The 25480-nt window shown below is 44.9% G+C and overlaps 1 protein-coding gene across 33 annotated transcripts in view; it reads right to left on the bottom strand.

The window, feature by feature from the left end:
- Window positions 1-25480, bottom strand: part of ank2b (ankyrin 2b, neuronal) — a 1120520-nt gene that overhangs the window by 184894 nt on the left and 910146 nt on the right. For all 33 annotated transcript variants that reach the window (XM_085962266.1, XM_085962253.1, XM_085962237.1 and 30 more), the window contains 3 exons: window positions 16649-16747; window positions 16061-16159; window positions 10608-10680 (listed from right to left, as the gene is read on the bottom strand). In XM_085962266.1, coding sequence (XP_085818392.1) covers window positions 10608-10680; window positions 16061-16159; window positions 16649-16747 — 271 coding nt within the window. The remainder of the gene's footprint in view (window positions 1-10607; window positions 10681-16060; window positions 16160-16648; window positions 16748-25480) is intronic.

Below are 25480 nucleotides of genomic sequence, written 5' to 3'. Positions count from 1 at the left end.
GGTTGTTGTTATGGTTACAGATTATATTTTACCTTTTAAGGACTGCGGTCAGCTGACAAAGTGCAAAGCCGAAACTCTGTTGTAAACAACTGGAAGAAGCAAGGGATAAGTAATGAATCATTTTCTAAAATAAATAGGTTAATGCCACTGTAAAAAGCAGTGCAGACAGGGATAGCACATGAGTGCATTTATCAGTTGGACATGAATTTTGCCAATCTGAATTTCTGCCTCATAGAATAGATACCCACCCAGAATAGTGACAGTTAAGGCATTCAAAGCAGATTGAAACAGATTCCTGATTGAGCATGAAGTAGAATACAAGCTTGTAATATGAAAAACAGTCAGATGAGGTACCAAAACAGGAGACAGAGCTGAATGATTGGAAAAGCAGGATGGGCTGCATGAGATTTTTTTTTAAATCGGGATATTATATTCCTTCCCTGTTCACCAAAATATGTTCTTTAAGTGGGCTAAATTTAGATCGCCTGCTGTCTGAACTTATTCAAATCCTTGTTTGACCAACAATATAAAGGGGGAGAAATTCGGTTGGTTAGCGCCTCCCGTTAGCGATAACGGGGCGCTAACGACTTACCGTCCGGTTACGGCGATGTTACCGCCGCCCGCGAAATTCACCTGGCGGTTTGCGGTGACGGTAATCCCTAGCGCCATGATCTCCTGTGCCTGGAGATCGTGACATCATCCGACTGCACAGTGCCCCAGACCCGAAATTCGGTTCCCCCCCCTGCAGCATCACCGGGCGATGACAGCTGCAGGAGGCGTTGTTTGGGAGGCTGAGCGCTTCGGGAGCGCTAATTAAAGGTAAGGCTGCTGGTCTTCAGGAGAAATGTGTTTCCTTCCTTTAGGGTGCATTTTGAACATTTTTAAATGAGGCGATTGTTCAGCCCTGCACTCTGTTAGAGTGCTTGGGGCTGATTGTTGAGGATCCCGGCTGCCGTCAGTGACGAGGGAGATGGTTCAAATGCAGAGCCTGCAACAATGGCCCTTCCCTTTAAGGGAGGGAAGGAGCCCTCGGATCCCGGCAGCGCTGCAGTGGTCATTGTGCAGCGCTGCACCTCTACCACCCGCCCTGCTTGGTTCAGTGCTCCAGAAGGGAAGTGGTAGCGCTTGATTTAGCGTTCCACTTCCTTCCTGGAGCACTAACACTGAATTTACCAAAAGCTGAGAATGATTAGTGCCTGGTGCAAATTTTTCCAGCTTTCAAAATTTAGCGCCCCAAACGGGGCAATACTGAATTTCTCCCCCAATAGTTAATCCTGAAAAAGCATGGCAATAAAAAGTAGAAAATGTATCTTAAAATTTCAAACACTGAAACAAGCTTCAATTTGGACAAATGATCAGTACAGTAGTTCATTTTTCAACCTCATGTAGATAAAAGGTAAAGTGAAAAGCTTACTAGGAAGAAAATCATTCACAAAGAACAAAGAAAACTGAGTTAGGATATCACAGCCAAAACATAAACAGCATAAGATCAGAGAAAAACAGAATTTAAAGCGCTAACACAATAAAGTGATTATTTTTTACATCTTATATACACTCTCTTGACTCAATGCATCTTCAAATGTCAACTGAGCACTAATAACAATGATACTTAGGCCTCAAATGACAAAAAACAGTTTTGAGTGTGAAGATACAAAAACAACAACTGTTGAATGTTAAAGTTTGTCAGCGAAATATAGCTTGTGGTGTTTATGACGCATTGAAAAATTATAGAAATTACTCTGTAAAATGAATTGAAAAATGTTGCTTGTGGCAGGCAGAAGTCATTGCTTCTCAGGCTTCATATAAATTAATGGCCAGAATTTACTGTAGCCAGCGAATGAACTTGGCCATGCCCATTTAATTTCCATGAGACTTTGCACTGCAACTTGCTGTTAGTAGGAAATTGAAATGAAATTGAAATGGCCTGGCACCCTCTACAGAGCATCTGGAACCTGTGTGAATAGGATAAGCAACTGTACTTCCTTAACCAATCAGATTGAAGGATTGAGGCTAGAACACCGCAGACTTTGAACCAGGAAGTGTCAGCTATAATAGTGAATTCAATGTCAAATCAGGTACAGAAAGAGAAATAAAGCGAGGGAAAGAAAGGTTGGATTAAGAGAGGGAAAAAAAAGACAGAAAAAGTAAAAACATTTTTTTAATTTAATTCTTTTTTAAATCTCCAACAATTAAAAACTGAAGGAAAGAGACTCCACACACAAATTAATTTTCAGTGCCAGAGAGGTTGTTAGGCCTTAAACTATCACACCTTTAAAAAGGCTACTTATGTTGAAATGGACAAGCCCTAACTTTCTGTGGTGAGTTTAGTCCATATCTACTGTGCGTGTACAGGAATTTCACGCCGTTCAATGCATTTGAATGGGGAGCCAGACAGCGAGATGGCGTTTTCAGGAAGCTAACAGCGGAGCGGCTCATCTCAGACAGCAACTTCTGAATTTTCACACTTAACCACGCATCTGCCCTTGCCTCAAGTTGCTGTCCGATTTGCGCATAAGCAAAGGTGAGCGCCGTTAGCCTCACCTTTATTTTGACAGTAAATACTAGCCCATCATCTTGAGACTTATCAACAAGCATCTTAGGGATTCAAATCTAGCTGATACTATATTTATGGTGTGAAGATGCCGGTGTTGGACTGGGGTGGACAAATGTAAGAAGTCACACAACACCAGGTTATAGTCCAACAGTTTTATTTGAAATCACAAGCTTTCGGAGCGCTGCTCCTTCGTCAGGTGAAGTGACGAAGGAGCAGCGCTCCGAAAGCTTGTGATTTCAAATAAAACTGTTGGACTATAACCTGGTGTTGTGTGACTTCTTACATACTATATTTAAACAGAGAAGTCCATTTCTAGTTTATCAATTCAATTTAAACTAGTTAACACAGTAATTGACATTAGCAATGGGCCTTTTCAGGGAGTAGTTTGAGCACTGAACCATTTTCAGATGTGTACCCTCAGTACCGTAAAGACTTACTATTCCAGTAGCCAGTTCAGATAATGTGGAAATGGGATGGCAGTGCTCAGCATCTGATTTTCTGATCTGTAGTGAACAGCTGCAAAATGGGCAATTCAACATGGCTCATTCAACATGGCCCACTGCTCTGCCATGTTAATTTGCAGGTATGTTCTTACAATTATTCAACTACAATCAGGAGCAGTCTTGTCCTCAGTGGCTCAGGGTTCCAATCATACCAAATAACAGCATCCAAGAGTTCATTTCCAACTCTTTCTCCTCTAAGCAAAAGATTTCTGGCCCATGCTTTGTCCCAAGGCAGGACATCCCTCAATGAACAGGTGCAGGTATGCATTTTTCTGAAATGATTGTGATTTTCTCAATGGGGAGCTTTTGGAGGCGGGACTCCCACTTGTTGGGTTTCAGTCCCGCCTCCATCAACTTCTGGCCCAGCGGGCTTAGCAGGCCAATTAAGGGAAAGGTGGTTGCAGAGAACGTCAACGTATGACGTTTCATCTGTCATAAATTTTTGACAGATGAATTGTCATCGTTTGACAGCTCTGTGAAGCTGTCAAACAGTGACATTCTCTGTAGTTTGATGAGGCCTTGAATTCAAGACCTCATCAAACTTCTTTCTTTTGCAGAAATGAGATGGTTGTTGCATCTGAGAATGCAACAGCCATCTGTTATCTCTAACGTGGAGGTCCGAGACTCTCCGCATACACACTGACTGAAGCCTGCAGGAAGAAACAAAGGTAAGTACACTTTTACTAACACTTTGCACTTACCTCAGATACTCACCTCTCCACACTTGCACCCATCACTTACCTCCACAGCACACTTTTGCACCCCCCTGTCCCCTGCAGACCCCCTACTCACCTCACTGACCTGGCGGGTTTTGGAGCCTTTAGGAAGCCCGCATTTGTGAGGGCAAAAAGGGGATAATTCTATTTTCTGCCTATTAACAACACAGTTATTAGGCTTTAATCCCTTCCTGCCTCCAAGGAGACGGAACCCGGCATGGGACGGCTACCCACCTCCTGGCAAGATGGCATGGGGGCGGGTTGGGCACCCGCACCAAAATTCTGCCATTTCCCGGCAGTCCCGCCTCCATACCCGCCTCCCCAGGGCTGGCAAGATCGTAGATCGTACCCTAAGTACCTAAATACCACAATACTTACCTTCCACTAAATGAAAACTAGCTGGCATACAGACCGTAGTTTATTTCCGCAGGTAGTATAGTCTCACATCTGCCCCGTCAGATTTACAGGATGATTCTGCGATTCTGAGCTGCTGGCTGGGAGCAGTGTGCACAGAGAGCTCATAGTAGGCATCCAGTCTGTGATGATCTAGTCATTCATTTTAATGGATGGAAAATCATGGGTTGGGTGCCAACAGTTCACAATGAATAGCTCTTTGCAATTTGAGACTGCCGGATCATAGAATCATCCCGATAGGGCCTTCACAAAACATTCCCAATGGAGTCAGTTTGGATTTCCCTGGACCAAGATTGCAAAGACTGTTCCTGCTGAGCAGGAAACTGATGGCAGCGTGTTGGCCACCCACTGTACAGCCTGCCAGATTTTCCTTTCTATTGACGACATAATCGGGCGGGTGTAAAACGGGCAGCTGATCCGCTGCCACCCCATCCCGCCTGGAGGGAACAGTTAAAATTGGCCTGACATGTTCTGGAAAAATGCTGACATAGACATGAAAAAGAAATTATTCCAATAACAGGGATACCTCCAGCCACCGCCCAATTATTTTAAGGTCGGCCAGCCTGGTTTTGGAGGACTGGTTGGCTTTATTTTGATCCTAGGAACCTCTGTCACCCGTTCGCCATCCAGGTTTGCCCTGCAAGACTGTGCAGTTCCTTGCTTGACCTTCAGACTAGGTGAGTCGGCATTTCCCAGTTCCCGGCTCGGACCCCATCTTGCCATGTCGACCAAATCTTAAGTTCGATCCATACGGCCCCTACCCCCCAGTCGCCCAAAGCCTACCTCCACCACTGCTTGAAACCACATAAAATTTACAGTACTGATTAAAATTGCAAATCTTGTCTTTGAACAAACAGCTCAGATGGAACTCTGACTGATACCTTAGCAGTTCGAGAGATTCTCCAATTAATCTTTCATTGCATTGATTTAAGTGGATTGAAAATCCACCACCTTAAACATTCACTCCCTCCACCACCGGCGCACCATGGCTGCAGTGTGTACTGCAGGTATTTCCAAACAGTGAGCCTGATTTTATAAACAGTTAAGATAACAGGGTAGACTTTCACCTTCACCGCCTGAGTGGTGATCTGTCAGAACGATTTCCCATTCTTTATCGAACCTTTTTATTTTATTCGTTCCTGGGATGTGGGCGTCACTGGCAAGGCCATCATTTATTGCCCATCCCTAATTGTCCTTGAGAAGGTGGTGGTGAGCCGCCTTCTTGAACCGCTGCAGTCCGCGTGGTGAAGGTACTCCCACAGTGCTGTTACCGAGGGAGTTCCAGGATTTTCGCCCAACAACTATGAAGGAACGGCGATATATTTTCAAGTCAGGATGGTGTGTGACTTGGAGGGGAACTTGGAGGCAGTGGTGTTCCCATGCGCCTGCTGCCCTTGTCCTTCTAGGTGGTAGAGGTCGTGGGTTTGGGAGGTGCTGTCGAAGAAGCCTTGGCGAGTTGCTGCAGTGCATCTTGTAGATGGTACACACTGCAGCCATGGTGTGCCGGTGGTGGAGGGAGTGAATGTTGAAGGTGGTGGATTTTCAATCCATTTAAATCAATGCAATGAGAATCAGCTGGGTTCTATAATGCATGTGCCATCTGCTCTGCTAAGTTACCACCCAGATGGTGAAGATGAACATCTACCCCTACGTCTCCTGTCTCCCCCCATCAATAATGACAGCAGAGCTTGGCATTTCAATGTGATTTCTTGTTTCCCGCAATCCGAAAAAAATACTATTGGGATGAAACCCTGCTGTGCGATAGTAGCATACAGAGGCAATTCCATCCCATACATGTGAAGGTAACAGATGTTATTTGTTGATTTTTTTGACAATACAAAATACTTATATGAGTGAACAGAAGTGACAGACTGTTAATAAGTTTTCTGGCTTATAGAGGTCAATTTCAGAACTGAAAGAAAACCTGTCAGGAGTAGAAATATCACAAGTACCATATTTTCATTTTACGGTTGTTGTGTGGGCATTTTGAAACAAAGTGCTGAATATGGACATCATATGAAAAATACCTGCATTGAAACCTCATTTTATATTTCAATTTGCAGTGATTCACTTCTGTGTTTTATATTTCACTAGTGTTCCGACAAAAGGCCATCGACCTGAAACGTTAACTCTGTTTCTCTTTCCACAGATGCTGCCTGACCTGCTGAGTATTTCCAGCATTTTCTGTTTTTATTTCAGATTTCCAGCAACCACAGTATTTTGCTTTTGTCCTTAGGGAGCACCTTACTTTCCACCTCTATCCTTGGCCATCCGCTACCATCCTTTGCCCATTCTCCCCACTCCCCCCTCTTCCACTGTTTAAGTTTGCCTGGCTCTAACAGTAGGTGCATTTTAGCCCTAACGACAAGTTTAAACCGCTACTGCCCATCCCCCAACCATCCCTGCTCTTTGTTTTCCTCAGTGAGCACTGGATCTTTTCTCAAATTTGGCTTCCACTTCTCTGGATATCAATACTGCACTTCTACACTGGACTACACCATAAGACTCAGCTGCTCTGTCTCTGATCTGCCATAGAAACATAGAAGATAGGAGCAGGAGTAGGCCATTCGGCCCCTCGAGCCTACTCCGCCATTCAATGAGATCATGGCTGATCATCCAAACTCAGTACCCTGTCCCTGCCTTCTCCCCATATCGCTTGATCCCTTTAGCCTTAAGAAATATATCTAACTCCTTCTTGAATATATTTAATGAATTGGCCTCAACTGCCTTCTGTGCTAGAGAATTCCACAGGTTCACCACTCTCTGGGTGAAGAAATTCCTCCTCATCTCTGTCCTAAATGGCTTACCCCTTATCCTTAGACTGTGACTCCTGGTTCTGGACTCCCCAGCCATCGGGAACATCCTTCCTGCATCTAGTCTGTCTAGTCCTGTTAGAATTTTATAAGTTTCAATGAGATCCCTTCTCGTTCTTCTAAACTCCAGCGAGTATAAGCCCAATCGACCCAATCTCTCCTCATACGTCATTCCTGCCATCCCAGGTATCAGTCTGGTGAATCTTCACTGCACTCCCTCCATGGCAAAAACATCCTTCCTCAGATAAGGTGACCAAAAGTGCACACAATACTCAAGGTGTGGTCTCACCAAGGCCCTGTACAACTGCAGCAACACATCGTTGTTCCTGTACTCGAACCCTCTCGCTACGAAGGCCAACATACCATTTGCCTTCTTAACCGCCTGCTGCACCTGCATGCTTACCTTCAGCGACTGGTGCACAAGGACACCCAGGTCTCGTTGCACTTCCCCTTCTCCCAATCTATTGCCATTCAGGTAATTACCTGCCTTCCTGTTTTTGCCACAAAAGTGGATAACCTCGCATTTATCCACATTATACTGCACCTGCCATGCATCTGCCCAATCACCCAACATGTCCAAATCATCCTGGAGTTTCTCGACATCCACCTCACAGCACACACGCCCACTCAGCATTGTGTCATCTGCAAACTTGGAGATATTACATCTAGTTCCCTCGTCTAGATCATTAATATATATTGTGAATAGCTGGGGTCCTAGGACCGATCCCTGCGGTACCCCACTAGTCACTGCCTGCCACTCAGAAAAAGAGCCGTTTGTTCCAACTCTTTGCTTCCTGTCTGCCAACCAGTTCTCTATCCAAGTCAGTGCCTTGCCCCAATCCCATGTGCCTTAACTTTACATGCTAATCTCTTATGCGGGACCTTATTGAAAGCCTTCTGAAAGTCCAAATACACCACTTCCACTGGTTCTCCCTTATCTATTCTACCAGTTACATCCTCAAAAAATTCCAGTAGTTTAGTCAAGCACGATTTACCTTTTGTAAATCCATGCTGACTTTGTCCGATCCTGTCACTGTTTTCCAAGTGCTCTGCTATTACATCTTTTATAATTGACTCTAGCATTTTCCCCACTACCGATGTCAGGCTTACCGGTCCATAATTCCCCCTTTTCTCTCTACCACCTTTTTTGAATAGTGGGGTAACATTAGCTACCCTCCAATCCATGGGAACTGTTCCAGAGTCTATAGAATTTTGGAAGATGACCAGCAATGCATCTACTATTTCTAGGGCCACTTCCTTAAGTACCCTAGGATGTAGATTATCAGGCCTTGGGGATTTATCGGCCTTCAATCCCATCAATTTCCCGAACACCATTTCCCTACAAATACTGATTTAATTCAGTTCCTCCCTCTCATTAGACCCTATGTTTCCCGACATCTCTGGGAGGTTATTTGTGTCCTCCTTTGTGAAGACAGAACCAAAGTATGTATTTAATTGGTCAGCCATTTCTTTGTTCCCCATTATAAATTCCCCTGATTCTGACTGCAAGGGACCTACGCTTGACTTTACCAATCTTTTTCTCTTCACATATCTATAGAAGCTTTTACAGTCAGTTTTTATGTTCCCTGAAAGCTTACTCTCATACTCTATTTTCCCCCTCTTAATTAATCCCTTTGTCCTCCTTTGCTGAATCCTAAACTGCTCCCAATCCTCAGGTTTGCTGCTTTTTCTGGCCAATTTATATGTCCTCTCCTTGGATCTTATGCTATCCCTAATTTCCCTTGTTAGCCACGGTTGAGTCACCTTTTTTGTTTTATTTTTATGCCAAACAGGGATGAACAAATTCTGTAGTTCATCCATGCAATCTTTAAATGTTTGCCATTGCCTATCCACCGTCAACCCTTTGAGTAACATTCCCCAATCAATCCTACCCAACTTGTGCCTCATACCATCGTAGTTTCCTTTATTTAAATTCAGGACCCTAGTCTTTGAGTCAACTACTTCACTCTCCATCTTAATGAAGAATTCTATCATAATGTGATCGCTCCGCCCGAAGGGGCCTCGTACAACAAGATTGCTAATTATTCCTTTCTCATTACATGATACCCAGTCTAAGATGGCCTGATCTCTAGTTGGTTCCTCGACAGTTGCCGCTCAGTTGCTTAAATTTTAAGTAACTTTGATCAGCTTACAGCCCTTCCCCCACCGTTGCTGTTACCTGCTGAGCCTGTCTCTGGCTGACTGGTTTTTCAGCTTCAGCTACAGTCTGGTTCCTGGCTAGACTTTCACACTCCTGGGCCAAAGTACATTTCTCCACCGCTTCTAATCTTATGGTGACCTCCAACTTCGCCACCGTTTTTCTCTGCCCCGCAACTGATCCTCGATCTTCATTCCCACAGAAATACGTCCATCAGTGCGTCCTCCGATACTCTACCCTTCGAATAGTCTCTGGACTTCACTCACCCATCACACCTGTCTCTGAACCTGGACAACAGTTCGGCGATGCTCCATGCCGACTCCACCGTACCTATGTCAATGTTATCCCACCACGGGACCTCTAAATTTCACTCTGGACTCCCTCCTGTTGTCTCCTCTCTATTCCCCATTTACTATCAGGATATACTAATAATTGCTACATAACCAAGCCTATGTAACTTGAGTTTACCCTGTGCCCATTCACGGCATCTTTTGGCTGTCGCTCTGGACCCGAGCCCATCACTTCTATTTCCACTTTTTTCCTCCCCTTTTTTAATTTCTTTTTTCTTTTCCCCTCCTAGACCTTTCTCTCCTGTCATCATGCCTCCTTTCATTTCTCCCCTCTTGGGTACCTTGCCCTCCCAAATCCCTACCCCAACCCTTCAGCATTGCTCGACCTTCCTACTCTCCTGTTGCCGTCCCAGGCTCAACTCCCTCTTAGATAAGCCTACAGCTTCCCTCTGTGCCTCTCTTGGCATTCTCCAAGCAGCTGATCGAGGCACTCGTCGCTGCTTCCTTTCAAGCAGCAACTCCAACTGCCCCATCCTACTCTCTCACTGACCTTCCGGTCCAGCGCACCCACTGGACATTTCACACTACCTTTATAGAATCCACCTACTTTTCATCACTTTACGATACCATGCAACAGAATTTTACACAAGTTCGTTAACCAGTGGTCTGTAGCTTGGACTTTATTTTTCCACCAGAATGAAATGTGATTCTGGAAACTTTCTAACATTGTTACCAATTTATCCTCTGAAAACTGTTCACTACTTCCCAGCTAGACAATATGCAAATTAGATATACTTTAAAATTGACCGAACTTCAGGAGAACTGGTTCAGCATGACTTTTCTAGCAAAATATAATGTTTTGTAACAAAATCACCACAGGCAAAGATCAGCAAAGGACACAGTAGCTAGGCCAATGAATTAACTCTAATAATAGTTTATAATTTCTCACCTTCACTCTAGAGAATAAAATACAAAGCATTATAACATTTGTTTATGAACAACACTTACTATTATCTAAAATTCTAGGTTGGAATTTTTTTAATGGTGTATTATATTTATAACCATCACATCGAGGAATGAGAATGACAATCATAATTTTTAGCACAGCAACAATTCATATCATTATTGATAGCATTGTATACAGGAACGCATTTCTCACCTTCCTCATCTGAGACATCCAGGATCTCAGTCATTGTCTCAGGTACATTCAGCTTGTGTTTTTCAGTTACAGTCTGTAACAAGCAGGAACAGAAATACAGGAATATGTTAACTGTTCACAGGAAGAACCACTGGATGGCAGACTACTGACCCAACAGCCTCAGTTTAATTTCTGCTGCATCCGTTTGTTTTGAAATTTCTGTCATTCTGCCAAAGTGCAGCCTAACACACTTACATCAATCAGGCACTACAACTCATAAATCAGCAAATAATTCCCCTTTTTATCAGTATACTCAGAGGACAACTGCTTCTTTGTTTCTTGACTTTCTTCACATTTCAAATTTGGCTCGAAACTTGAACCACCTTTCTCTCACTCCCCATAACAGTGAAAACATGATTGCTATTAGGAGCATTAGTAGCCCTGGGGAATTCTCTCCCCGTGGCCCTGCGCCCTCTGGAGTCTGATGTCACAAAACATATTTGGGGTGGGTGGAAGTTCAGCCCCAAACAGGCTCCAATAAAAACTCATGGCCTAGCTGAGACTCAGCCAATCCAGGCCTGGTCAGCCAATGCAGTCTCAGCTGATTTATGCCAACTGGCCTCTCAGAGTCAGTATGTTTATCATAATAAATATAATCTTAAAACTGTTGGTACTCAATGTTTATTAATCCTTTCACTGGGACAAAGCTACAATAAGATTTAAACAAATTGAAATACTGATGACAGTAACCTGTACCTGTGTGTGCTGCTGGTTTCATTAGTTTTATTTAATTGAATTTCACATATATGTGGCATTGTCTGAAAGACAGACACATAAATCAGAAGCTACCTAATCAGGACATTAGTAGAAAAATATAAAGTAATTATCAGGGAGAAAAAGCAGCATTCAGTGATAATCTCGCAACCACCAGAACACTGTGCCATAGAGGCCTTCAGGCCAATATAAATTGGCCAGTAAAAAGGTTATAGTGGATGAGTCAGATGAGGCCATTCTGTGAAGCTACTTACTGCATATTCTTTTCAGAGAATATTGTATTGAAAAGTTCTATATTCACTGACAGTCAAGATTATGTATTTTTGATTATTTACTGCATCTAAGTCCATCTCTTACATTTATATTTAATATCTAACTCTAAATCCATAATCCCTCTTAATTACCTTGGAATAAGGTCAAACAGCATATGCATATTAGCAAGTGCAGGAAATGACAGCAGTCGTGCTTCTCTGTGATTCCCTTGTCCCTGTAATGCGTTTCCCAACATGATGGTGCAACACTCAGGAGTGAAAATGTAATGTTGTTAAATTGCTAGGTGTCTAGGATGCAGATTCCCAAATCAGTTATATCGACTATTGAAGGAGCTGAGGATTTTTAAGATTGTGATTGCTGATCCATATGGCAAATCCTGGAATGGATTGGAAGATATGCCAGCACTCTTATATTACTTTAGGGTCTGCTGTTCTGTTCTGAAAGCTAATAAGGCTAATTGTAAAGTTATATTGAAACTTGACATATATTTCACTTAATTCCGATCAGTTATCTCTGTTAACAGTTGGATTTCATGATACTCAAGGTGTGGCCTGACCAGAGCATTATAGAATGTGATCATGACATCCTCAAACTTATATTTTATTGCTTTGGCTGCATAGTTCAAGATTCTATTTGCTTTGTTGATTGGAGCTCTGCATTGATTGGACATGTTGAGCAGCAAGTTTACTAAAGACACCTAAGCCTTTTTCAATTTCATCCTTCGTTATTTCAAGGAGTATCTGTGTCACCATATTTCCTTCCTATGTGCAGTACTTTAAACCTGTCTGCATGAATTTAATCTGCCATTGATCTGTCCACTTAAATATTTTGTCCAATGTAATTTCTGGGTTGTCTCATCTCCAACCTCCCTTTCCTTTCCAAAATCCTTGAACGTGTTGTCGCCTTCCAAATCTGTGCCCATCTTTCTCGGGACTCCATGTTTGAATCCCTCTAATCAGGTTCCGCCCCTGTCACAGTACCGAAACAGCTCTTATCAAAGTCACAAATGACATCTATGTGACTGTGACAAAGGTAAACTATCCCTCTCGTCCTTCTCGACCTGTCTGCATCCTTTGACACGGTTGACCACACCATCCTCCTCCAATGCCTCTCCACCGTTGTCCAGCTGGGTGGGACTGCACTCACCTGGTTCCATTCTTATCTATCTAATCGTAGCCAGACAATCACCTGCAATGGCTTCTCTTCGCACTCCCACATCATTACCTCTGATGTACCCCAAGGATCTATCCTTGGCCCCCTCCTATTTCTTGGCCCCTTCCTATTTCTCATCTAACATTACAATCCATTACAGACCCTGAAATGAGCTTCCGACCACATATCTGTGCCATAACTAAGACCGCCTATTTCCACCTCTGTGAAATTGCCTGACTCCGCCCATGCTTCAGCTCATCCACCGCTGAAACCCTCATTCATGCCTTTGTCATCTCTAGACTTGACTATTCCAATGCACTCCTGGCTGGCCTCCCACGTTCTACCCTACGTAAACTTGAGGTCATCCAAAACTCAGCTGCCCGTATCCTAACACACACCAAGTCATGTTCACCCATCACCCCTGTGCTCACTGGCCTACATTGGTTCCAGTCAAGCAACGCCTTGATTTTAAAATTCACATCCTTGTTTTCAGATCCCTTCATGGCCTCGCCCCTCCCTATCTCTGTAATCTCCTCCAGCCCCACCATCCTCTGAGATATCTGCGCTCTCTAATTCTGGCCGCTTGAGTATCTTGAGCTCAACCTTTGATGGCCGTGCCTTTATGTGCCAAGGCCCTAAGCTCTGGAATCTGGAATTTCCTGCCTAAACCTCTCTGCCTCGCTAGCTCTCTTTCCTCCTTTAAGATGCTCCTTAAAACCTACCTCTCATCTGCCCTAATTTCTCCTTATGTGGCTTGGTGTCAAATTTTGTTTTATAATGTTCCTGTGAAGCTCCCTTGGGACATTTTATTACATTAAGGGCGCTATATAAATACAAGTTGCTGTTTTGTTGTTGTCTCGTCTAGTTTGCTATCATAAGCAAATTTGACCAATTTGCATTGAGTTTCTGAATCTAAGTCATTGATGTAAGTTAGAAACAGTTGTGGTTCCATCACCAACCCCTGGGGCACCCCACTCAGTACTTTTCTGCACCCCAATATAACTCGTCTAACAAGCACCCGTTGTATTGTACTCTTCAGCCAGTTTCTTAACCATTCCCATGAATTACCTGGTATCCACATGGCTTTGAGCTTAAATAATAGTCTTTCATTTGAAACTTTGTAAAATGCCTTTTGAAAGTCTAGGAATATCATGCTGTAGGGCTTTCCACAGTCCAATTGGGTTGTCACATTCTCAAAGAAGTCAAGGAGGTTGGTCAGGCAGTATCTTCCTTCCCCTTTTGAATCTATGTTGACTGCTGTTTGTTAGATTACCGTTGTACAGTTATTCTTCAAGTTCACTTCTGAAAATCAATTCCATTATTTTACATGGAACTGAAGTAAGATTCGTGAGTCTGTAGTTATCTGTATCTGCTTTATTTTCCTTTTTGAATATGGCATTTAGTGTGTTTCTAATAAACTGGTACCTCCCCAGTATCCAGTGACTCCTTGTCAATGTCTCACAAATCTCCTCCCTAGTCCTCTTGGAAATACCATCTATCCCTGGAAATGTGTTTGTTTTGAGCCTTTTTAGTTTGTCTAAGACTTCCATCTTGTTTATATGGAAATTATAGATTTTATTCAAGTTATATCTGTTTGGGGGAAGTATGTTGCTCATGTCTTCTCTTGTGAATACTTGGAGGAAGTAATCATTCAGAATATTGACTATCTTGTACTCATCCTCAGTTTTAAGGCTATTTGTATCTTATATGGTTCTCACCTCGTACTGTACTAAAATAATACCTTACAATTTGCCTCTGCAGCTGTGCTTTTTTCAAGGTCTCTCTCTGCCCTTCTGATCGCACGTTTCTGCTTCTATACTTATCTCTGTGAACAACTTCCCCATTCTCAATGCAAGATTTGTAGAAGTCCTTTTTTCCCCTTTTTATTTCACTTTTGATTTGTTTGTTAATCCATTTGGGGTCATGCTTGTTTGGTCTGAGATTGTGATTCAGGGGTATTTATTTATTGTACATGCTCAGCATTATTCCTTTAGAAGTATTCCATTTGCCCTCTACTGAAGTGTTGTTGAACAACCTCACTCAATCAATTTGCTTAAGTTCATCCCTCATTCAGCCCGTTTAAAGTTAAGTATACCTGGCTTCTGTTTTTTTGCATTTCTGAATCCTAGTTCATATTGAACTCAGTCATTCTGTGGTCACTAAGCTGCCACAACTCCAATTTCCTGTATGTTGCCTAGGTCGTTTACAAACTCCAGGTTAAGATGATTTCTGTGCCACAAGGAGTCCCCCATACACTGAGTTATGATGCATTACATTAACCAACTCTGACTTTAAACCATTTGGGTTTTCCCCAATGTATATTTGGTTGATTGAAGTCACCTATTAAAATAACTTTCCTGTTCTCACATACCCAATCTCTTCATAGAGCAAACTGTCTTCCTTTTATGCTCACCTGGTGGTCTGTAGCATACTCCTAATTTTTTTAAGTAGAGATATCGATCCAGAGTAATTAATTGTGTACCTTTCTGCAATGTGGCCGGCTACTGTTATTGTTTCACTGCAACTAGTGGTCTCTCTCTTCAGTGGGCAACCTAGATGTGCTGACCTAGGTGTGGGTGCCTGACATTAGAATGGAAATCAAGAAATATCTGCCTGACCCATGAGAACTTTGGAAACAGAGATCCTGGATATGACTGCAGCCCCTCCATTCCCCTGCCCAAGCCACCCCCCAACGGATTTTCTACCATGATCTTTAGGACCCAGTTTAGTAAAAATTGTGCAATTTCAACACCAAATCATCTCTGACTTCAAATTGATATGTAAATTATTGCTGTTGCTTAATTAAACATGTTGTAAATTAACATGATTTTGTATTTGCTCTTCTTTCTTTCCTCATTGCATCAACTTAAACCAGAGTTCTGCTGCACTAGACTGTGAAGCAGTCAGAATTATGTTTTGCTTCATTAATAATACATGCCTCGATCTATATATAAACCTCCATTGAATCAGCCCTGTAAGAGAATTCTGATCTTCCTCATATACTGCAGGTTGAATCTCACCACAGATGTCTCATCAGCAATACCAAATATTTATATTCAAAAATAACAACCTTATGTCTCTAATCTAGTGTCGCATTTTGTAAAATAATTTAATATTTAAACCTATTTGTGACGGAACAAAGGTTTATAACATTAGTTTACAACCAATTCTGCAAAAAAAATGCTGCAACATACAAATCAAATTTATTCTGAAAATGCAGAGAAAGAACAGTCCCTGAAACACTGATGAGATTTTGTCATCAGGGATGTACTCACAGTTGTAGTGGTGGTGACCTCTTCCGTGACAACCTTCAGGGTATCAACCACAGAGATATATCCAAGACGTTTGGCAATTGCTAAGGCAGTGTTGCCATTCTGCAAGAAAGAGAGTTGATTTAATTTACTAGTTTCACCAGGGCTGTGTGTGAGCTGATGTCTTGCCAACAGTAATCACTAAATCCTAAAAGAATGCTATTTGAAACGTTCTATTCAGCATATCTACTTGACTTGTTCAGGCTAACCTCACTGCCGTCAGCAGACTAGAACTTGACACTTCACAAAACTTCAGTTAACTTGGAGAGATGGTTATTAGTAACAGCTAAATAACAGCAAAATCATTTATGCAGTCCTTTTATTACAAGAGCTGACCTTATTAGCATGATAAAAAATATAGATGATGCGAGATGTAATTTTTTTAAACACAGCTTACTCTGAAATCTAAAAAGGATGCTGAAATCAATAGATTGTGACCTCTTGGGATGACAGCAGCAATTAGCACTAGTATCAGTGATCCTTACTGAGGCGTGTGCCTTCTGCGCGCACAGAATCTTCCAGTATCTCTACCAAGCAAAGAGATAGACTTACAGCAGTGATGGCATTGGCTCTGGCTCCATGCTGAAGGAGGACATTGATGATGTGGGTGTGACCCTGCTGTGCTGCCTGGTGCAAAGGTGTATATCCATTCTGAATATGCAGACAGGTTCATTCAGGAGCAGTTAGGATGAAAGAAAAGAAATGGCACAAATGAGAAATCGATTGCCCTTCATTAGCATAGCTCTGCAAGAGTGGATCGAGGAAGTTCTCGCAATGTTGAGAGTGAACTCATGAAACACATTCAGATACAATAGAATTTCTTAAAAATTCATTCTCGGGATGTGGGCATCGCTAGCAAGGCCAGCATTCATTGCCCATCCATATTTGCCCATGAGAAGGTGGTGGACAGCCTTCTTCTTGAACTGCAAGGTGTGAGCCAATAGTTCTATAATGAATGAGGGAGTTAAGGTTATAACTCTTAAGTTGAGAGAACTATCCTCCAACTAACATTGGAGAATGGCTATGTCTGGAATAGGCTGCATGGAATTACACAGAATATACAGCACAGAAACAGGACACCCAACCAGTCTGTGCTGGTGTTTGTACTCCACACGAGTCTCCTCCCATTCCATCTACCTCATCTCAGCCTTTCAGTATATCTTTCTATTCCCTTTTCTCTCAGGTACTCATCTAGTTTCCTTTTGAAAGCATTTAAGCTACTTGCCTCAACCACTTCCTGTGGCAGCGAGTCCCACATTCTAACTAACCACTCTCTGAGTAAAGACACTTCTCTTGATTTCCCTCTTCGATTTATTAGTAACTATCGTGTATTTATGGACCCTAGTTTTGGATTCTCCCACATGTGAAATCATTTTTCCAAATCTACCCTGTCCAACCTATTCATAATTTTAAAGACCTCCATCAGGTCTCCTCCGTGTCTTCTCTTTTCTAAAGAAAAAAGCCCCAACCTGTTCAATCTTTCCAGACAGCTGTAATCTCTCAGTTCTGGTACCATCCTTGTAAATCTTTTTTGCAATTTCCCAAGTGCTTCTATGTCTTTTTTATAGTATGGAAAACATTTAAATTGTAATGTTATCAAGTTTTTAAAAAATCATACTGTGGCTTTTTCCATTTCTCAGTAGAAACTAGCTGAGCCATACAGCCCAGGAAGGGGCCAGGTTTGGTCCCTTTTACGTACTGATTTAGCTCATCTTAGCTGAGAAGACAGTAAAGCTGTTTCAAATAGTCATTATGTCCTTGGGCTAGGGAGGGGCAAATCAGCCCAAGTTCGTGGTCCTGATCATTCCGTAACATCCTTGCCGGAAATGTGCAAGTGAGGACAGGATCGATTTCAGCTGCAATGCCCCCATGATTGAAGAATTAGCAACACTCAATTGGAATCATATCTAAGCAAGAAGTCAACATCTTCAGGAGAAAACAAGGAAAGGGAAGAAAACTGCGAAAATGTGTGGGGGGGGGGGGAGGGGGAGTCCTACTCGGTGGGTGGGGGGGCATCAGACAATGTGACACATTGACAAATGTCCCTTTACCTCTTGGACCACACTGATTGATGATAGTTTCTTCTCTTTGCTGACTGTAATGTGTAATATGTTTGGGAAGTCACAACCCAGTTTCTAGGGAGCATTATGAACTTCTCTTAATTTATCATTAACCATTAGTAAAATTGTCTATCTCACTTAGTGTGTAAGGATGGCTGGCATGGGAAATGGAAATGTCCCACTGATATCATAGGGGATGGGGCTATATTAAGGGCAAGAGGATAACAAGGGACAGAGTAGGACCCATTAGGGACCAAAGTGGCAATCTGTGTGTAGAGCCAGAAGATGTGGGTGAGATTTTAAATGAATATTTTGCACCTGTGTTCACTATGGAGAAGGACGATGTAGGCATAGAAATCAGGCAGGGGGATTGTGATATACTTGAACAAATTAGTATTGAGAGGGAGGAGGTACTAGCGGTTTTAGCGGGCTTAAAAGTGGATAAATCCCCAGGCCCAGACGAGATGTATCCCAGGCTGCTGTGTGAGGCAAGGGAGGAGATTGCAGGGGCTCTGACACAAATTTTCAGAACCTCTCTGGCCACAAGGGAGGTGCCAGAGGACTGGAGGACAGCTAACATAGTACCATTATTCAAGAAGGGTAGTAGAGATAAACCAGGGAATTACAGGCCAGTGAGCCTAACATCAGTGGTAGGGAAATTATTGGAAAAAATTCTGAGGGACAGAATTAGTCTCCACTTGGAGAGGCAAGGATTAATCAAGGATAGTCAGCATGGCTTTGTCAGGGGGAGATCATGTCTAACCAATTTAATTGAATTTTTCGAGGGGGTGACTAGGTGTGTGGATGAGGGTAGTGCAGTTGATGTACTCTACATGGACTTCAGTAAGGCTTTTGACAAAGTCCCGCATGGGAGATGAATGGTCAAGAAGGTAAGAGCCCATAGGATCCAGGGCAATTTGGCATATTGGATCCAAAATTGGCTTAGTGGCAGGAGGCAGAGGGTGATGGTTGAAGGTTGTTTTTGTGAGTGGAAGCCTGTGTCCAGTGGTGTACTGCAGGGATCAGTGCTGGGTCCTTTACTGTTTGTAGTGTACATTAATGATTTAGATATGAATGTAGGAGGTATGATCAGTAAGTTCGCAGATGACACAAAAATTGGTGGAGTGGTAAGAGGAGGGAAGCCTCAGACTACAGGACAAGATAGACAGGTTGGTCAGATGGGCAGAACAGTGGCAAATGGAATTTAACTCTGAAAAGTGTGAGGTGATGCAATTTGGGAGGACTAACAAGGCAAGGGAATACACAATGAATGGTAGGACCCTAGGAAGGACAAAGGATCAGAGGGACCTTGGTGTGCATGTGCATAGATCCCTGAAGGCAGCAGGACAGGTAGATAAGGTGGTTAAAAAGGCATATGGGATACTTATATTCTATGTCTCGGCTAATGAAGGCAAGAGGTTATGATGGAGCTGTACAAAACGCTAGTTAGGCCACAGCTGGAATACTGTGTGCAGTTCTGGTCGCCACACTATAGGAAGGATGTGATTGCATTGGAGAGGGTGCAGAGGAGATTCACCAGGATGTTACCTGGGCTGGAGTGCTTCAGCTATGAAGAGAGACTGGACAGGCTGGGGTTGTTTTCCTTGGAGCAGAGAAGGCTGAGGGGGGACCTGATTGAGGTGTACAAAATTATGAGGGGCATAGATAGGGTAGATAGAAAGGAACTTTTCCCCTTAGTAGAGGGGTCAATAACCAGGGGGCATAGTTTCAAGATAAGGGACAGGATGTTTAGAGGGGATTTGAGGAAAAACTTTTTCACCCAGAGGGTGGTTGGAATCTGGAACTCACTGCCTGAAAGGGTGGTAGAGGCAGGAACCCTCACAACATTCAAGAAGCATTTAGATGAGCACTTGAAATGCTATTGCACACAAGGCTACGGACCAAGTGCTGAAAAATGGGATTAGAATAGATAGGGCTTGATGGCTGGCGCGGACATGATGGGCCGAAGGGCCTCTTTCTGTGCTGCATAACTCTATGGGCTCATTGAGCCGTGGAGTCGGGCTTGGAGGCGTGCGGGGGGTTAAAATCGCAAAAACTGGTGGGCGGGACCCCCCCGCCTGGTTCCCGACTCCGAGCAATTTTAACTCAGGCGTGTCTGATGGTCCTGACTCCGTCCCGCATCCAACAGGCGTGACTGGTCTTTAAGGCCCTTAACAAGCACTAAATGGCCTCTATAATCCTATTTTGAAAGGCCCTTGCGAATTTAACCCTTTCCCCACGTGAAACACACCTGGTGGGAAACACGATGTTGAAACCTGGCGGGAGTACTATTGGATTGCTGACTATCAACTGCAGGTCAACCATTAAAGAGGAGATTTGATCAGCCATCATTTGCAGGTGGCAGGACTTAGTGGTCTCAGGTCTGGGGCAACTTTTAGAAGGCTTAACCACACCTGTGGAAGGTTGGAGCCTCACACCCATCTCCAGTGTGACCTCCTGGGAAACCCCTCTCGCCATCTTCACTCAGCGCTTCCTCAACGGAGGCATATACCAGAAGCATGGGAGCCATTTATTTCCTTCCCATCTGGGCATTAGAGGAGCTCGAGCACCAGCCGCGGCAGCAGCAGAACCAGGAACAACAGCAGCACCAGCAACAGCAGCAGCAGTAGGAGCGCCAGGCTGCTGCTCACCCACCTGAAGCTGCACAGGCCAGAAGGCACCAGCGCGAGACAACATTGCTGCCCGGGATGCAAGGGACGCACTCATCCTGGCCAGATTTGCTTAGCCTAGTCAAACAAACACTTTTGCCTCGCAGCTTCTTACCAGAGCATTGACAATGGCCAAGAACCAGAGGATTCTTAGCACTCTGACCACCATACTGACAGTTGCCTCAATGTGGAAGTCCCACTAACGAAATGACAGACGATACAACTGCACCATTTGCCATCAGGAATTTTATGTACATCACCAAAGTGATGGCATTTTTGCAGTAAACACAAAATTGCACTCAAGTGACTACCCTTGTGACTATTTGTGCAGAATTTTCCTCTTACGCGTGCTCCTACGTGGTGCCTCCCCTGTGGTTTCAGCAGATGTGGAGGCCCCTTGCTCACTTTGCTGCTGCTCCTGTCTCGACACCTTTGGCGGGTGTCCTCTGAGGTGGTGAGCCTGTGAGGGCTCGTCAACAGTCTGCTGCTCCTGCGGCTGTGCAGGGGTTGAGACGCCTATCTCACTTGGGTGTGGACTCCGGTGGGGCTCTGACCGAGGGCTCTGCAGTGGCATGGAAGTGTGAGCGCTTGGAGAGGAGCCCCCACTTCCTTGAGGTCTGCCACCAACCTCCCTCTCATGGGTCAGGTCCCCCTCAGTGCCTGCAAGTGGCTGGAGAGCCCCTTGCTTCACATCAGGGGGGCGATGGGGACCCGTATCTGCAATGGCAGTCCTACTCAGAAGGACTTCCATGAAGGTCTGGTTTCTCTGTTCAATAGATGCCCATTGCTCCTCAAGGGATGTCATTCTATTCTGAACAATGACCATGTTTTCCATACCGTGGCGACTAAGCTCCTCCATGGCCATAGCCATCCTCTCCTCCACCATAGCCATCCTCTCCTCTACGGTAGCCATCCTTTCCACGGAGGTTGCCATCCTTTCCATGGTGATGCGTTCATGCGCCAATGACTCCACAAAGGCTCTGGTCATGGTCGCTATGGACTCCTCCATTCGCTCCATACTCGCAGCGACCCTAGAGACAAAACCTGCCAGAGACTCCTGCATCTGTTCCTGGAGTTCCATCACCACTGATCTCATGGATGGACCCAGAGGCAGAGGGTCAACATGCTGCTGAGCCGAGCTGGCAGAGTCCTGCGCCCTCCGACTAGGACTCTCCACTGCTGTCCCTGTCTCCACAATCTGCTGATGCTCACTTGGGAGCTGTGATACACCAGGTGACAACTCTACTCTATGTCCCGAAGGTCCCACTGAGGTGTGAGTGTCTGCGCTGGTGCTGGGTGCACTGAATTCTGGTGACGTTGCGCCCCCAGAGGTTGCAGATTCCTCTGAGGAGTCTGGTTGCTCAGCCTCTTCTTCCTGGCTAGGGGGGGACAGATGCTTGTGATGGTCCTGTGGGGGAGTAAAGGAAAGAGTCAGAGATGTGATACAAAGGCTACATGCACATAGCTTTTTGCAGATGCTCATAAGTGCATCTGTTACAGCTTCACAATCATTATCAGCGACTCATGCAATGTCAAAGAGAGGGATGGCAAACTTTTCTGTCACCAGCTTGCTGTGTTGCACCCGTCTGTCCGTCCCCCACGCGCGAATCATCCTCAATGCCCAAAATTTCCAGGACCGCCTCCTTCCAGGGGGTCAGGTGGGCTATTGAGGGTGGCCCTCTTCCTGTCCTGGCTCGTTCTCTTTTGTTGTGAGCTCTCTTTTCCTGCAATGAGGGAGGTTGAGTGAGAATGAAGGAGTGAGTGTCGAGATTGCACAGCATAGATACTTAGAAGGAGACAAAGATGGAGTGAGGTTGCAAGACCAAGGACCCTCCCTGTGTGTTGTCAGTTGTGTTCAAAGCATCAGAGTGATAGGGAGTGTGAGGGCTGCATGGTGGAATAGTTATGTGAATGTGAGCATTGAGAGAGAGGGAATGGGTAAGGGTGCATGGATGTGAGTGTCAAGTGGGATGTGGAGGAAGAGATTGCTAAAGCTGAGTGCTGGTGAGGAAAGGCAATGGGGATCAGATTGAGGGTGATGGGAAATTCATACTCACTTTTCCAGTGCGCTGAAGGTCATGAAATCTTTTCCTGCACTGTATCCAGGTTCTGCGGGTGACTCTCAAGGAGTTGACCTCCTCAACCATCTGCATCCACACTGCCTTGGTCTGAGTGGGAGGCCTCTTCCTCCCTGATGAAGGGAGGAGCACCTCCCTGTTGGCCCTAGCCCCATCGACTAATGCCTGCAGTGCCACCTCGTCAAAGTGAGGAGCTGATCTTGCCCTCCCGCTTGTCATTTTTGCTGCAGCTCCCTCACACTGCACAGTCAAGAAGCTTGGCAGTCTGCAGAAGAAGCAAGGCTTGCTGTGGACCTTAAATGCAACAGCAATGATGATGTCATCGGAGGGGACTTTCAGTCATGAAAAACCCATTTGCAAAGGCTTCCCACATGCTGGAAATCAATTGGCCACTTAAGTTAAAATTGCATCAATCTCCCACATCCATTTAGATTCGTGTGGGAAACACGAAATTCGGATAACACGACACCATCCCGCACCTGAGTTAAAATCCCTCCCTATGACTCTATTGCACATGTTTGGGCTGAGTTTACTATGGTACCTAAACTGGGAGTTCCATTTCCAAGCAGAAAAAGAATTTACCTTGAGGGGTATCAAAAATGAAGTTGTACACAAACACTTCTTTCCAAGCTTTTTGTTTCTTCTGGACTTCTTTCTCACACTTTCCTTCCCACTCATCGTGAATCGTTCTCACTCATTTTGCTTTTAAGTGCTACAGACACAGAAGTCGGATCTGCAGCTGCTCTAAAAGAAATGCACTGGACTCCTAACAAAGATCAGTTTACTGCTGCTGTAGACATAGCAGCTTCCAGAAATCTTCCATTGGTTCAAAACCTCCTGCTCCCTTGATCCCACTTCATAGCTAAATTATGGTTCCACAATTACCTTTCCTGGTCACTATGCTTGTTGACATTGCAAACAGCTCCATTTGCTGAAGCACTGTCCCTCTCCTTTTCAAAACTGATGATATCACACCGTCCCTCCTCAAAAAGCTTTCCTGTGACCCTTCAATACTCTCCAACCATCGCACTATCTCTAATCTCCCTTTAAACTTTAAGGCCTAGAAATTCAGTATAGCCACGTTTGGGGCGCTACAGCCGGGCGGTCGCTAAAGTTTGCGCCCGGTGCAACTTAGCGCCACCCTCGCCGATATTCAGTTGCATCGCCCCAAGAGGTTGCAGCTGCGCTAAAGCAGGCGATGCACGACTATCTTAAGGCACTAAGCCGGCGATCCAGGGCGCTACCACCGAGGGCGGGCGCAGCGCAGGTGCGGGGAGTTTCTGAATGAAGGCAGACACGCTGGCGCCAGTCAGCTCTTAAAGGGGGAGGGTCGACTTGTTTGGCTGCCATGCCCTGCACACTGCAGCCCTGAAGCAAGGCCTGACCATTGCTGGTTCATCAGTTCTACGCCCTGGACCATGGGGAAGCCCGCTATTCTTCCAAATCCTATTGCACGCTCTTGCTGCTTGTCCACGGTCATGGGGAAGGAGATGTACTGACGTCTCCTTCTGAAAAGGGCATTGGTCACCTGACGGATGCAGCAATGTACCGCAAACTGGGAGATGTTGGCAATGTCCCCAGTAGCGGATTGGAAGGAGCCGGTGGCATAGAAGTTGAGAGCCACCGTCACCTTCACTGCCACCGACAGAGACGTCCTGTTCCTCAGCTGTGGCTGCAGATCTCTGCGAAGCAGGTGGCAGATCTCAGTGACCACCTCCCTTCTGAATCGCAGCCTCCGAACACACTGCTCCTCAGACATGTTCAGATATGAGAACTGCTGGCGGTATACCCTGGGTGGGTAAGGCCTCCTTTGCCGACGCCTGTTGGCCCTTCTCCATCTGGCCATGACTGGCACTCTCTCACGACGTCTCTGAGCCCTTTGAATGCAATGCAGAAAGCCAACGTTTCTACCCATTGCAGCCCCCATTAAATGTGGCGACTCAAGGCTATGGCACTGAAAGTTAAATCCAAGTGCAAAGCTCTGGCCTGAAGTCAGAAGTACCTGTGCGAGCGCTGAGTCAAAGCAGAAAGCTCTCTGCCTTTGTCTCTCTCCAAATATCCGTCTGTCACACAGAAGGATTGGAGCAAAATGGCTGCCATTTATATTGCAGGAGGAGTTCCCTTTAATTAGCGCCCCCCGCGCCAGGGAACCGTTCCCCTCTACCAGTCGCTAGGGGCGCCAGGCGCACATTAGGCCGGCGCCACTGAATTTCCGGTTCGGGGCACACCAAGGGCGTTGCACCATGAAATGACGTCAGGATCTGCGCACGCAGCTGAGCGGGCGTTGCGGTTTTGCACCGGTGCTAAATCTTAACTGAAATTCGCAAGAGGCGCAGATCGCGCCGCGCCCGGGCGGTAGCCGCTTAGCGCCCCACTTCTCGCCCTCTTAAGGCGCTAGCGGCTGGTGCTAACAACTGAATTTCTAGGCCTAAAGTCCTTAAATGCATTGTCACCTTTCAGTTCTATGCCCACTGCTCCCTTCAGTCCAACTTCTGCCTGGTTCACATCACTTGGACCTCCCTGTTCTAAGTTACAATTAATATTCTCCAAGACTGAGACCATGGATCATTATCCCTT

The sequence above is a fragment of the Somniosus microcephalus genome, chromosome 2 (assembly GCF_052327205.1).
Source record: "Somniosus microcephalus isolate GS21.2 chromosome 2, FLI_Smic_1.0, whole genome shotgun sequence".
In the NCBI taxonomy this organism is placed as follows: Eukaryota; Metazoa; Chordata; class Chondrichthyes; order Squaliformes; family Somniosidae; genus Somniosus; species Somniosus microcephalus.
Note: the sequence above shows the minus strand (reverse complement) of the source record. Positions and strands in the feature narration are given on the sequence as shown.